The sequence below is a fragment of the Orycteropus afer genome, unplaced genomic scaffold, assembly GCF_000298275.1.
Source record: "Orycteropus afer afer isolate SDZICR_OR568_19922 unplaced genomic scaffold, OryAfe1.0 scaffold00035, whole genome shotgun sequence".
Lineage (NCBI taxonomy): Eukaryota > Metazoa > Chordata > Mammalia > Tubulidentata > Orycteropodidae > Orycteropus > Orycteropus afer.
Window position 1 is genome coordinate 8449832 of NW_006921622.1, and position 15438 is coordinate 8465269.

The window sequence follows — 15438 nt, forward strand, 5'->3', positions numbered from 1 at the left end:
AATGAAGAGTTTCATCAAACAGCTGTCATCACCATAAAAGGTTCCTCTTCCTATGAGTCAATCAGCACCTCCTCACCAGAACCCAGCACAGACACGCATTTCAAAGGCACCCTAAATTTCAAAGCAACTGAGAAGTCATACATCCTACTTCTTTCCATCCCCACCAGGGAAAAAAAAAAATACACTCAGTATGTTTCCACTTTAGGTTGTTTTTTCAGCTATGGTTTAATGTCATTAAAACATACCAAAACAAAAATGTAATTGTTTCCTTGCAAGCCTTCTACAATAGAAAATTTTATTTTAAAAGAGTAATTATACTTATATATATTTATGTAATTATATTTATATAATTATACTTATATACATAAATACTTATATTTATGTATATAGTTCTCATTTTTTAAATAGTAATTTGGCCATTTCATTTGTTAACCAAATATCATCTGAGTGTTTTCCTTAAGAGCTGGAGATACAGCAGTAAACAAAGCAGCCAATATCCCTGCTTTCACAGAGTTTATATGCTATGGAGGCAGAGAAGGCAAGCAAATAAACAAGTACAGGTAATCCTCAACTTACCCACTTATTCGAGTTATGACAAACTACACTTATCACTGTCTTATTTTTTTGTGTGTGCATCTTTTTGTTAGTAATACATATTACATAAAATGTTGCATGTAATTTGGTGATGTTGTCAGTCTCAGATGTTCAAAGACCAGATTTATAAAGATACTGATAATAAAACCAAACCAAACCAAACTCACTGTCATCAAGTCAATTCCGACTCACTGCGACCCCCACTGGGTTTCCAAGGTGGTAAATTTTTATGGAAGTAGATTGCCCCATCTTCCTTCCACAGAGTGGCTGGTGGGTTTGAACCACCAACCTTCTGGTTAGCAGTCAAATGCCTTAAGCATGGTGCCACCAGAACTCCTTACTGACAATGAAAGGGAATAATAATGTAAACTAAAATAAGAGATATTTGACTTATGTCAAAACTGACTTACAACTCAATAACAGGATAATTGGAATGGAGCCCCACAGTAAACTGAGCACTACCAATTTACTCATTTAGCTCATGGTAGACCTTTGATGTGGGTATGTGTAAAAGACCCATCTCAGACAGTGTCAAGCACTATAAAGAAAAAAAAGAAGAAGGGTAAAGGGACAGAGTGCAGGAGGAGGGAAGTGTTATTTTATCTCTAGTAGTCAGGGTATCTCTGATAAACTGAGGTCTAAGCAGAAACCTGAACAGAGAGAAGAGCTAAGGAAACAAAGCGGGGTGGGCTCCAGGCAGGTACAACAGTATGTGGAAAGGCCCTGAGGTGGGAAAATTGGTCCAGTATGTTGAGAGTGGATGAGTATACTGACAGTGGTAGGAAAATTAAGAGAGGAAGAAGGTGATGGTGAGATTCTGGGTTATAACCAGAATGAAATAGTGAGCAGCAGAAATGCATGACCTAGCTTATATTTCAAAAGAAGTATTCAGAATGAAATAGTGAGCAGCAGAAATGCACGACCTAGCTTATATTTCAAAAGAAGTATTCAACGTCCAGGTGGGGAACAGACCAGGTCAGAGAAGTGGGGGCAGGATGTACTGAGGAAAGAACAGGATGGAAGGGCAGAAGCAGGAAAGATTTAATGCCTTGAAAATACAATGGGGGTCGCTATGAGTCAGAATCAGCTCTATGGCAGTGTTGTTGGTTTTTTTTTTTTTTTTTTTGCCATCTTCTGTGGAATCTGAAATTCCTCCATTTTAAAAAATATAATCATTCCTTCTTAACCACTCAGACTCAAATTCTAGTATAAACCCAAGGGTGTTATATATATACCATCTCATTGGAGAAATTTTCTCATTCAGTTTGTCACAGTATAGGGTCCTCTTGCTAGAATTAGAAAAAAGGAACTTAATCTTGAGAAGACAAATGGGATAAACTACCAGCGGTAGGTTTTTATAATGCAGCTGTTCTGGTTACCTAGTGCCGCTCTGACAGGAATATACCACAAATGGGATGCCTTGAACAAATAGGAGTTTATTCTCTTAAAGTTTGGAGGCTTTAAGTCCAAGTTCAAAGTGCCAGGCTCTAGGGGATGAGTGAAAGCCCCTCAACCATGGGGTCCAGCTCTGCTTCCTGCTCCCAGCCCACTGGAGCTAGAGGCGTTTCTTCACTCAGACAGCTGCTGGCTACTGAGACTGACAAACCCAAGGATGACAAGTAAAAAGACACAGTCCCAGTGTTACCAAACCACATGGCAGGCCACTAATTTAAGTCCATTGTAAGTCCCAAGGTCGGCAGAGCATGGCAGGCTGCCAAACAACAACTGGGCTACATGCAGGGTCCAAGTGTGCCATGAGCTAGAGACCATTCCCCAAGGCTTCTGCTTATATACAGAAAGCAGACCACTTTCCCTAAGGCAGCTACTCAGCTGCTCACAGTAGATTCCACCATGGAGTTGATTACCAGTCTCATCTTGGGGAGTATTACATCCAGCTGCCCAGCCATTCAGCCAGGCCCAACCAAGTTGACACACAAACTGAACATAGCAGTCTTGGAGAATAAAGTGGAATCTGAGAAAAGTGAACTTGGGCTCCATCTTCCAGTGCAAAGGGAGCAGTAGGAGGAGTCCCGAATTCATCTACACATATTATTCAAAACCTTATCATCAACATAGAAATGACACCCAAATTTGTCTCCAGCATAGCCTTCTTCCCTGACCTTTAATTGCTTCACACCTCCACTTGAATATCTCAGTGACACACAATTCCAGTGTCTCTATCAGAAACATTTTCCTCCAAAATCCCCTTGGCCTAGTTAGCTTCCATTTAGTTTTTACATCTCAGCTTGAACGTCTCTTGTGGAGGAAGCCTTCCCTGGCATCATGACCAGATGGAATCCCCCAGTTACACATCTTATAGCTCCCATGCCTTCTTCTCAGAGCACTTACTCTGTGCATGGTTATATACAACTTGTGTAAAAATGCTTAATGCCAGAGTACCCACCAGACTATAAATCCTTTATAGAGGACACATGTCTCTTTTGCTCACTGCTGCCTACATTGCCCAGATTCAGGTTCATGCCTAGTACACAAAGAGTACTCAATGGACATTTGGCAAATAAATGAATGAATGTGGCTCTGATGCACAGTTATAAAATAAAAGGTCACCCCTGGAGCAAAGTCTCTATAGTACATTGTATTTGGGAGGGAGGGCATGATGTTGAGAGTCATCAATTCCAGTACCCTGAACTGAGTGAAGATAAATACATTTATCAAATGTGTTCTTGTATTTGCTTTAGGTTTTATTTAGCTCATTAGGCATCAACATTATTCCATATCCCTAGAACCACTGCAGACACTAAAGAAAGAAATCAATAACCATGAGTTTAAAAAAAAAAAATGAAGTTACTGAACTCTTTGTTAGAAAAATAGACACAGCGGGATAGGAGAGGTCTCCTCGTGTGTATTTTATCTACAATAAAGTGAAATTAGTTTACAAGCATTTCACGACTTTTCTACCAAGCTAAACAAACAAACAAACAAAAATCTCACTGCAATTGAGTCAATTCTGACTCACAGAGACTCCTATTGGGTTTCTAAGGCTGTAAACTTTTTTTTTTTTTTTTAATTGTGATTTGGGTGAAAGTTTACACAGCAAATTCACTTTCCATACAGCAGCTCACATACACTTTGTCTCATGATATTGACTATAATTTCCCACAATGTAACAAGTTCCCTCCCACTTCCTCCCCATAGTTACTTCTTCCTCCCTGTGTCCTTCCCTCCCATGCACTCCTGCCCCTCAAGCTGTCTCCTTGTGCACACACAACCCCTCTATTCTCCCATGATTAATCTCTCCAAGGAGTGTATCTACCTAATGTAAATATTCAGTTCATATGCCTGTCTTTTGTTTGGCTGGAAGCCACAAGAAGGGGTTCAATTCCAGACCTGAAGAATAGCTATGAGCCATGGTCTCAAGAATTCCACCAGGCTTCATCAGACCAGCAAATCTAGTCCTTTTCAGATTAAAAAAAAAAAAATTATTTTGAGTTTTGTTCCACTTTGTTCTCCTACTCTATCCAGGATTTCCTACATAGTCAAGGCTGTAAATCTTTATGGAAGCAGGTTGTCTCACCTTTCTTGTGTGAAGCAGTTGGTGGGTTTGAACCACCAACCTTTTGGTAAGCAGCCAAATGCCTCACTCACTCACCACCAGAACTCCTTTACACCAAGCTAAGGCCAAATAATTTAATTTATAATTTAAAATGTATAAAATGTAATTGATTGTATTCTTATTGATGTTTTATTTTAATGAGTGGGAGAAAAAAAAAATTACACAATTACAAGAGTCTTCATAGGCTTACCCATTTCTTAATCACATTACTTTCTTTTTCCAAGGTGTTAATTCCTCAATCTGAACATTCCCTGCCTTAGTAATTTCAGCAATATGGCTTTTACGGTTGGAAAGAAAATTCAGTATTCTTTTTGTTCTATGTTTCAGACCTCTTCTTCTTTCTGCTGCATTAACATGAACCTGCAGTGGGGAAGGACAGTATCATAAATTTAGCCTTTAGTAGCAGCTTTATCAGGGGGCAGGCAGCAGTAAGCCAGCCCAGGAGCAGCGAAAGGCAGGTGTGTGTGTGTGTGTGTTTGGGTGCATGGAGCTAGCACTCTGGGGGGCAGGACAGAGTAAGCCAGCCCAGGAGTAGCAGGAAGCAGGCAGGTATTTGTGTGGAGCACCCTGGGGGCAGGCTGGGTAAGTAAGCCCAGGCGAGGGAGACTAGGAAATGAGCAGAGCAGTTTGGAACAACTAAGGGAGACAAACCTGTCGGTTTGTTGTACTGTGGTGGCTTAAGTGTTGCTATGAGCCTGGAGGATACGCCACTGGTGTTTCAAATGCCAGCAGGGTTACTTATGGTGGACAGGTTTCAGCAGAGCTTCTAGACTAAGACAGACTAGGAAGAAGGAAGAGGCCATCCACTTCTCAAAGAACTGGCCAGTAAAAAACCTTATGAATAACAGTGAAACACTGTCTGATATATTACTGGAAAACTTTACTAATAGCCCTGAAACATTGTCCTATATAGTACCAGAAGATGAACCCCTCAGGTTGGAAGGCACTCAAAATATGACTGAGGAAGAGATGACTCCTCAGAGTAGAGTTGACCTTACTGATGTGGTGGAGTAAAGCTTTTGGGACCTCCATTTGCTGACGTGGCATGACTCAGAATGCGAAGAAACAGCTGCAAACATCCATTAATATTCAGAACATGGACTGTATGAAGTATGAATCTAGAAAAATTGGAAGTTGTCAAACATGAAATGGAACACATAAAGATTGATATCCTAGGCATTAGTGAGCTGAAACAGGCTGGTTTTGGCCATTTTGAATCAAACGGTCATATGATCTACTATGCTGGGAATGAGAAATTGAAGAAGGGCGTGGCATTCATCATCACAGAGAATGTATTACAATCTATCCTGAAGTACAATGCTATCCATAATAGGATAATATCAATACGCCTACAAGGAAGATTAGTTAATACTACTATTATTCAAATTTATACACCAACCACCAAAGCCAAAGATGAGGAAATTTTTACCAACTTCTGCTGTCTGAAATTGACTGAACATATAATCAAGATGTGCTGATTATCACTGGTGACTGGAATGGAGAAGTTGGAAACAAGAATCACTGGTAGTTGGAAAACATGGCCTTGGTGACAGAAATGATGCTAGAGATTGCCTGACAGAATTTTCCAAGACCAATGACTTATTCATTGCAAATACCTTTTTTCAACAACATAAATGGTGGATATCCACATGGATTTCACCAGACTGAGTACACAGGAACCAGATTGACTACTTCCGTGGCAAGAGGCAATCAAGAAGCTCAATATCTTCAGCCAAAACAAGGCCAAGAGCTGATTGTGGAACATATCAACTGCTCATATGTGACTTCAAGTTGAAGCTGAAGACAATTAAAACAAGTCCACCAGGGCCAAAATATGACCTTGATTATATTCCTCCCGAATTTAGAAACCATCTAAAGAGTAGATTTGATGCACTGAGCATCAATGACCAAAAACCAGAGGAATTGTGGGATGACATCAAGAACATCATCCATGAAGAAAGAAAAAGGTCATTAGAAAGACAGGAAAGGAAGAAAAGACCAAAGTGGATGTCAGAAGAGACTCTGAAACTTGTCCTTCAAAGGAGAGTAGCTAAAGCAAATGGAGGAAATGACAAGTTAAACGAACTGAAGATTTCAAAGAGCAGCTTGAGAAGACAAAGTCAGTTATTATAATGAAACATGCAAAGACCTGGAGTGAGAAAACCAAAAGGTAAGTAAATGCTCAGCATTTCTCAAGCTGAAAGAAGTGAGGAAAAAATTTAAGCCTTGAATTGCAATATTGAAAGATTCTGTGGGCGATATGTTGAATGATGCAGGAAACATCAAAAGAAAATGCACAGAATACACAGAATCACTATACCAAAAAGAATTGGTAGTTGATCTTTCATTTCAGGAGGTGGCATATGATCAAGAACCAGTGGTATTGAAGGAAGAAGTCAAAGCTGTACTGAAGGAATTGGCAGAGAGCAAGGTTCTGGGAATTAACGGAATACCTACTGAGATATTTCAACAAAGGGATGCCAGGCTGAAGGCACTCACTTGGCTATGGCAAGAGATTTGGAAGACAGGTACCTGGCCAACTGACTGGAAGAGATCTATATTTGTACCCATTCCAAAGAAAGGTGATCCCACAGAATGTGAAAATTATCAAACAATATCATTGATATCATACTCAAGTAAAATCTTACTGAAGATAATTCAAAAACAAATGCAGCAGTATATTGACAGAGAACTTCCAGAAATGCAAGGTGGATTCAGAAGGGGACGTGGAGAGGGATATCATAGCTGATGTCAAATGGATCTTGGCTCAAAGCAAAGAATACCAGAAAGATGTTTACTTGTGTTTTTATTGACTATGCAAAGGCGTTCAATTGTGTGGATTATAACAAATTGTGGATGACAATAAGAATGGGAATTGCAGAACACTTAATTGTACCCATGAGGCACCTGTACATAGACTAGGAGGCTGTCATTCGAACATAACAAGGGGATACTGCATGGTTTAAAGTCAGGGAGGGAGTATGTCAGGGTTGTATATTTTCACCATACTTATTCAATCTGTATGCTGAGCAAACAATCCGAGAAGCTGGACTATATGGAGAAGAACTTGATATTGGGATTGGAGGAAGACTCATTAACAACCTGAGATTCACAGGTGACATAACTTTGCTTGCTGAAAGTGAGAATGACTTGGAGCACTTACTGATGAAGATTAAAGACTACTATCTGCAGTACGGATTACACCTCAATATAAAGAAAACAAAAATCCTTACAATTGGACCAATAAGCAGCAACATGATAGATGAAGAAAAGATTGAAGTTGTCAAAGACTTCATATTACTTGGTTCTACAATCAACGCCAATAGAAGCAGCAGTCAAGATATCAAAAGATGTGTTTGAATTGGGCAAATCTGTTGCAAAAGACCTCTTCCAAGTGCTGAAGAGCAAAGTTATCTCCTTGAAGACTAAGATAAAACTAACCCAAGCCATGGTATTTTCAATGGCCTCATATGCATGTGAGAGCTGGACAGTGAATAAGGATGACCAAAGAAGAGTTGATGTTTTTGAGTTGTGGTATTGCCGAAGAATGCTGAAAGTACCACGGACTGCTAAAAGAACTAACAAATCTGTTCTGGAAGAAGTGCAGCCAGAATGCTCCTTGGAAGCGAGGATGGCCAGACTTCATCTGACCTACTTTGGTTATGTTGTCAGAAGGGACCATTCTCTGGAGGATATCATGCTTGGTAAAGTAGAGTGTCAATGAAAGAGGGGAGGGCCCTCAACAAGATGGATTGACATGGTGGCTGCAGCAATGGGCTCAAGTACAGTAAGGATTTTGAGGCTGGTAGAGGATCAGGAAGTGTTTTGTTCTGTTGTACATAAGGTTGCTATGAGTTGGAGACAACTTGATGGCGCATAACAACAACAACAGCTTTATCAGCATGTTTAGATTAATATCTAAAAAAAAAATACCTCCAAAAGTTCTAGACCTAATTCACCATCTTGGATATAGAAAACAGTAGAAAGTAGAAGAAAAAGATAGGTATACATAATATATAGAGAAAATTGTTAACCAATCAATAGTATTTTTCATTTAAATAAAGTCTTACATCCCAAGTAGTATACTCAATTTATTTTTAGATAGATCTAACTCTGGCTTTAAATTTATATCAATATTTAAACACACACAAATTCATAGTACCCTCTTATCTATAAAAATATTACTGTAAAATTTATTTACCTTAATGCAAATCGGATACAGAGTATGCACAGTACCCAAATGTCCACTGTGGCTTTGTACATACATCTCATACAACTCTCATGAAACACACTCATGTAGCAAATCCCAAGACTCTTTCATCATTAAACATCTATTTGTGGTAACAGTAGTGAAGTGACAGGGAAAGAACATGCACAAATGCAAATTAGTAATTTAAATAATGAAGACTCTTAACTTTCTAAACTTAAACTATTCAAATATATCCAAACCAAATAAATGTTGGTGCAAGGTAAAGAATGTGTTAGAAACATTCCTGTGTCATACTGGAAAATGAATTAAGTTTCTTGATAACTGGTTAATGTTTGATACCTCCTTCATCAGACGGTCTTGTTACCTCACTGCAGCATGAAAAGCTAGGGTAAATCTCTGATATTTCTGACTTGTCATCTCCCACACCTGTTCCAAAAGTACTGCTGGAATGAGAGCGAGACCGGTGTCGCCTATACTGATTCGCCTTTTCTAGATTGGAGGGAAAATATTCATATTTGTGATAAAACAACAACTTGAAGAACAGAAAGAAAGAAAAATTATTTCAAAGATTAACAGTGAAGGAAAATGATTCCTTAGTAAAAGATCACCCAATATCTCAGCTATCCTAAGATTCTGGCCACCTAGCCCCAAACTTCAGCTAAATTGCATCAACTACATAAATGGCTTAAAGATTATTCATACTCATTTTTTAATCTAAATTTTAAAGGAGAATAGGAATAGGCAATTGACAATTTTCCTAAGAATTAAGAAAACATTGTTAAACTAACAAATTTCTGTCAAATATAAAGTCTAGTTATAAATAACTGCTTTAAAGTATTGCCAGCATTTGATGCTTTGTCTTTATTTTTAGAAGTCTAAATGACACAGTTTGGCTGAGTATGTGGATCAAATTGACTACATAAAGTATTAGCATCCCTACTTTGCCATGGACTTTCAATTTGATTAATGGCAACAATTATATCTAGAGTAGGAATTAGGGGGTGGAGCAAGATCTGAATGACAGGATATCTATTCAGATTGCTTAAAATAACTACTACACTGTCAAAGCTTTAGGTTGCTAAACATGGTCCAAAAGTCTGAAAGTCAAACCATGGTATCAGTATACCCAAATATCCAAACCATTTATTTTTTTGCTTTTAATCATAAACATGCAGTGTATATTAAAAATCAAATAAAACTTCCTATCTAAAATATTAAACCATTCCTTTTACATTATAAAAAAACTAACCCCAATAAATATTTAGAATATTTATCAATATTTAAATAGACTCTTTAAAAGTCTATTTAAAGACATTGATGATGCTCTATAGAAAACCTATCTAGTATTCTATATATTTCTTTAAATAATTTTAACAATGTATTTCATAAAACAAATCTTTTTTTCTTCTCTCAGCAATGTGGTATAATCAAAATAACTGCATTTGTAAACCCAGAAACTGTATAAAATCATATTCGCTGATAAAAAGCAGTTATAATTAAACTCTAGACACCTTTATAAATGAATCTTGGACAAACTAATCTAGACTGTATTAAAAAGCTCTGGTGCAAATTTTATTTTCATAAATGATAAATGGCATTTTAAAGTAGTATAACACATTTTGGGTTTTTCAAATTCTCAACTTTAAAATTTACATTACATATTTGGCATAAAGAAATGCTTATAGTAGCTTCACTTTCAGGAATAACCACGTAGATGGGAGAAACCAGAAATGGAAGCAATACCAGAGAGCATATGTAGACTTCTAGACTGAATATTATCTTCCAGGGGATCAAGGTCGAAGATGGAGCCAGGATCTGTGCGCCAAACTTTGAGGTCTTTTACCAAAAGAAAGAAATCAACAGATCAAGAAAAAAAAATTTTTTTTAAAGGCCAGCACCAAAAAGAAAGAGAGTTAAACAAAAGTCTGGAAAGGAACGTATGTCAAAAGCAAACATATCATAAGCAAACGCAAACCCTATGCTACAGACTTCACAGGAGAACTAAGAAGGATGTTCACTTTCACCAATATTGTTAAGGAAACTTCATAAGTAAGTTTCAATTGCGTGGTTTATTCTTCATTGACCTTTTACTGTGAGCTACACTGGCATGCTTGTGACTTCCTCAGTTAGCACACAGGCATGTGGGGTGACTGTGTATCACCTCCATGGTGTACCCTCAGTGCCAAATCACTCTTGCTCTCTACTCACTGAAAGAGTTAAAATGTCTGACTAAAATACCCGATTAAGGGCATTTGAGTAATTCACAGGAACGATTGAGAAGCTTTTGTCTGAGAAAACAAAACTTCTCTCCTATAACAAAAAATGTTTGAGATGTAGGCAAATGGCAAATCCAGTTTTCATTCTGAATCTAATATTTACATCTGTGAGTGTAAGCTAATCCATGTAAGATACATTTATCGGACAAATGCTATGAGCAAGGTCCTGAGCAAGAAATGATAAGGGTTAGAAAGATGAGGAAGAGTAGCTTCCTGCTCTTGAAGCATAGATTAGTTCACTGCCACCATCAATGATCAGAGTACACAAACCCATTTATTCTGCTCCTATTTTAGTTGGAGGCAAAATACAAGTCTAATAACTGCTTAGAATCCTAGTCTCTCCAACTAACAGTTATCAGATCTTAAAATGATCTCTATAGTGCTGTTCCAAGAAGTGCTAAATGAGAATCTAGTGATGGATATGTGGCAAAAACTCGGCAGGAGTGAAACCAATTAATTAGTAAATTGAAACCAGACATTTGTTTGTTTTTAATTAATAGTATATAAAGAGCATACCATATGCTAGGCATCATGTGAAGCTATAACATAATTCATTTAAACTTCATAATATATTACAGTAGGTGCTATTATTATCCTCGTTTTATGGATGAGGAAATGGGCACACAAAGATTAAGTAACTTGGACAAAGTTATACAACTACTAAATAGCAGAGCCTGCCACAAAAATAGATACAGTACAAATTGGCTTAGTCTGAATTAGTCATAAAAACCTCTAAACCTGCATTTCCATGCCTGGTACAGAACTTGCTTCACTGAAGCATTTAATGTTTGTTGAGTATACTTCATTTTGTTGTTTCATAGGTGAGTCCTCAATGGAAAATACGTTCTTCTGATAAGAAGAAATAAACCAATTTCAGGACTTCCCAGTAAGTGAATAATTTATTATACACCTTATATATTTTCAAAAATCTGTTTCAAAATACTATGAACACTGAATTCTGAGAGTCAAAAATCTAGACCATCTCACGGTATTTAGCCAGGATGTCACTCACTGTCACTCCTGATGCCTGGTTTAGGGTAGGATCCTGGGGTAAGCTATGTACACTTTAGCAGTTTCATCTCAGTGGGACCCCTGCATTATCACACACAAGACATTAGTACAAAGCAATGAAACTCTAATTTTGTATTGCTTTCACTGAAAACATCACAACTTATCCGCTCAACTTAATGTAGTCCTTTTAAACAATCACCTTGAGATGATCAGCAAAGCTATCAATTGCTTACTCATCTCTTTGGAATCCCTCTTTAGAAGTTACTTTTAGAGTCACTTTAGCAATGACTCAAGTAACTCAGTACCCTGACATTACTACCTTGTTTAGTACTGAGATATTACCCTGTCAAATACATACTTTCCTCATCTAACTCACCTCTAAATGACTTTTTACTATTTCCAAAAAACAAGTTCTTACTTTTGAAGATGAACATAAGTTATCACTGAGATTACTGAAAGGCATATATATCAGTTACCAAAAATAATAACTGCACTATAAAATCTCAGCAGTTAACTGTTCTGAGGAAGACAACAGTTATTTGGAAGTATGAATTATTGAATATATATTGAAAAATCAGTAACTTTTATTTCTAGCCCTACCTTAAACTTCTTTTAACCTTCAGTATGATTCTTGGTGATAGCCCAGCCATATTCAACACTATACTCCTAAGACTTCCAATGATGTTCAGATAACTCTCAATTATTCCAGTTGAGAAATAATACTCAAGAAAATATAAGCTATTCACATTGTGGAGTATCATCAGAATCTCTCTGGCAAGCCTATGTGTGGTAAAAGGACTTAAATATATTATTATTTCTGTCACCCATGCACTCAATTTCTGTAGCACAACCACACTGATCAAGTACAGGACCTAAAGGAAAACAAAAGAATTATTCAACCACTGTTATCACCATGTCTGGTATGTAGGCTGGCTCCTTTGTTTAGCAAGTGAGAATTTCCATGAGACCAGAAAACTATGAAAGATAGAGAATGTAGAAAGGATTTGCAACAATGCCTGGTGAATGCCATGAATCCCATTCAACCCGTTATAAGTAATAGTACCATAACTGTGCTCTACTTAAAATGAGGTATCATATCAAACACTGATGAGAAATCAAATGAATAGGATGCTAATTCTAAAGCAAGGGCAAACATATCCTTCTTGATGATGCATAGCCATCAAGAAGGATGGTCAGTTTACCGACTATGATGCCAGGTCTCCTATCCATCTCCACGATGTGAGGGTGGACGCCCTTGTAGGCAGCATCGCTGACAACCTGGGTGTTCTTCCGCACACGTTCAGTCACAGGGTCATCCACAACAGGAGTAAAGCCCCTTCCCTTTGTCTTTTCAAAATCCTCATGATACTTTACCTAGAAAAAGATGAACAAAATTACCTCAAAATGAAATTACCCAATTATTTTCATGTTCTGAAATAAGATTAGGGCAATGGTTGCCTAACTCCATAGTATCTCACTTTGAAAAAGTAAAAGGTGGCAATTCCACAAGCTCCATGGAGATTACATGCATTGTTTACAATTATTTCAAGAATGTCAGAAACTTCAGGTTTCTTACTTCAAAAATCAAGTGCTCATTATTTTTATAACATTCTAAATCATTATGGCAATTTTTCACAATATCTAAACATCTCTTTTAAATTATATATAAACCTGTAAATCAGCCAGAAGTTTTAAAAGATAGAATCTTTTAATTCCAATTATTTCCTAAACTAACCTTACATCAATTTCCTATCTCTTAATATGCAATAAAATGATATACTACTACTATACAATTATTTCAAGAAAACAGTGTTAATTCAAAAACAATATAAAAGAGTCACATATAATCAACTCAATATACTTCAAAATATACATTTTTCGTGTTCTGAAACTGGATTAGGGTGGTGGTTGCTTATATATACTAGAAACCATTGGATTATATAAAAGTATATAATTATTATTATATACTTTAAATAGGTGAACTTTATGATAGATAAATTATATTTCAATAAAGCTGTTAAAAAAATACATTTTTCATATTCTTTACAACATGCAAACACACCAAACTCCATCTTAAAATTAATTGGGAAGAAGTCCAGGCAAATAACTTTCACAAAATGCATTCATAGTGATCATGTTAGAAATAAAAACACACAAAAAATATCACTGAGAGAAATCATTTTATTAGACTCAATATTTTCATACATTTCAGTGTGATTAGAGAGTCGTCCCAACAAAACAGCTGGCCCATCCCATTTCCATGTTTTGTTAGTCATCCAGATTAATGGTGAGCTAATGCCATGACGGTGCCATTCCTTAGCATGTTTTAGTCATGAGAAGAATGAGTTGGTTGTACCCTACCATTGAAATACGGTTTTGTGCTTCTCTAACGTGCCTCAGACCAGGTGTATCCAAAATCAGACTTGGTCTACCTTTTGTGTGTTTATGGTCCTGGGTGTATTTTACCTGCAAAGTAAACAGTAGAAGATATTTATAACAAGACAATTATAATATAAAATATTATACAACTCTTTCAAGTTTTGCAGGGAGTAGGATGGGGAGATAAGGGTTATAGAACATATGCAACACACTGTGAATTATTTCCTGGCTAACTTGTTTGGTGGATTAGATTTTGTTCTAGAATTAGGGGAAAAAAAAAAAAAAAACAGTTGTCATTGAGGTGATTCTGACTCATGGTGACCCCATGCGTGCCAGAATGGAACTGTGCGCCACAGGATTCTCAGTGCCTGGGTTTTAGGAGGCAGATCACCAGGCTCTTTCACTGAGGTACATCTAGGTGAACGCAAACCTTCAGTCTTCCAGTTCATAACGAAGGACATTAGCCACCTGCACCACTGACGGACTCCTTCTTCTATAAAGAATCTAAAATTTACTCTCAAAGGTCTTCTTTAAAGGCTAAGCAAAAATAACCTAAATCTTTCTCTCATCTTGAGTTAGTTCTTCTGCCCCATTTTTCTGCAAATGACTGACTAATATCCACTAACATGGTAATCAGTAAAACTGGGTAGAAAATCCAAAACTAAATGGAATCTAAATTTATTTTTCTGTTTCTGTATTCCCCTCATTTTCCTCCACAACTATTACCATGCTTCCCCCTAAATCCTCTTATTTCTCCCCCTTTAGAGAATAAGAAACACTGAAGAACAAATCTAGTGATTTCATCGAAGCAGCCACAGCTTAAAAGTAATTTACATTGCATACACTCAGCATCTCTGAACAGAAGAGCCACCAGAGAACTGCAAATGGTGATGCCTCAATGCTGAACCCCAAACAGAGAGCTCTTCAAAGTTTTCTAGAAGTAATGCCAGTGTTCTTGACAACTGACCATCAGAACACTGTCATTTTGTGAAGCTGCTTAGGTGTGAGATTAGGATATTCATTACAGGAGACCTGAAGGCACATGTGCAATTCAGAATGGAAGCCCTGCTTTTCACTAAAAGAAAGAAAAATACTATCAAAATAAGACACTGAAATGCACCATGGGATTCTAATGACTAAATGAATCGTATAGTAAATGTATTTAAAGAATTTATTTTCTGTAAGTCCTTACTTCAGAGGATCCTTATTTTGGAGTAAAAACAAAAACAACATACTGCCATCGAGTTGCATACGACTCATAAAGGTCCCTCCTTGGGTTTCTGAGGCAGTATCACTACGGAAGCAGATTGCCAATCTTCCTTCCCAGGAGTGGCTAGTGGGTTTGAACCGCCAGCCGCCTGGTTAACAGTCTAACGCCTTAGACGTTTATTTTG

At 37.2% G+C, this 15438-nt stretch overlaps 1 protein-coding gene across 1 annotated transcript in view; it reads right to left on the reverse strand.

Annotated features, from left to right (window-relative positions):
* The window catches only part of NEBL (nebulette), a 183457-nt gene that overhangs the window by 33397 nt on the left and 134622 nt on the right, over positions 1–15438 (reverse strand). Inside the window, exons 23-26 of the mRNA XM_007936355.2 lie at positions 14027–14131; positions 12868–13039; positions 10122–10214; positions 8718–8867 (exon numbers count right to left, since the gene is read on the reverse strand). Coding sequence (XP_007934546.1) covers positions 8718–8867; positions 10122–10214; positions 12868–13039; positions 14027–14131 — 520 coding nt within the window. The remainder of the gene's footprint in view (positions 1–8717; positions 8868–10121; positions 10215–12867; positions 13040–14026; positions 14132–15438) is intronic.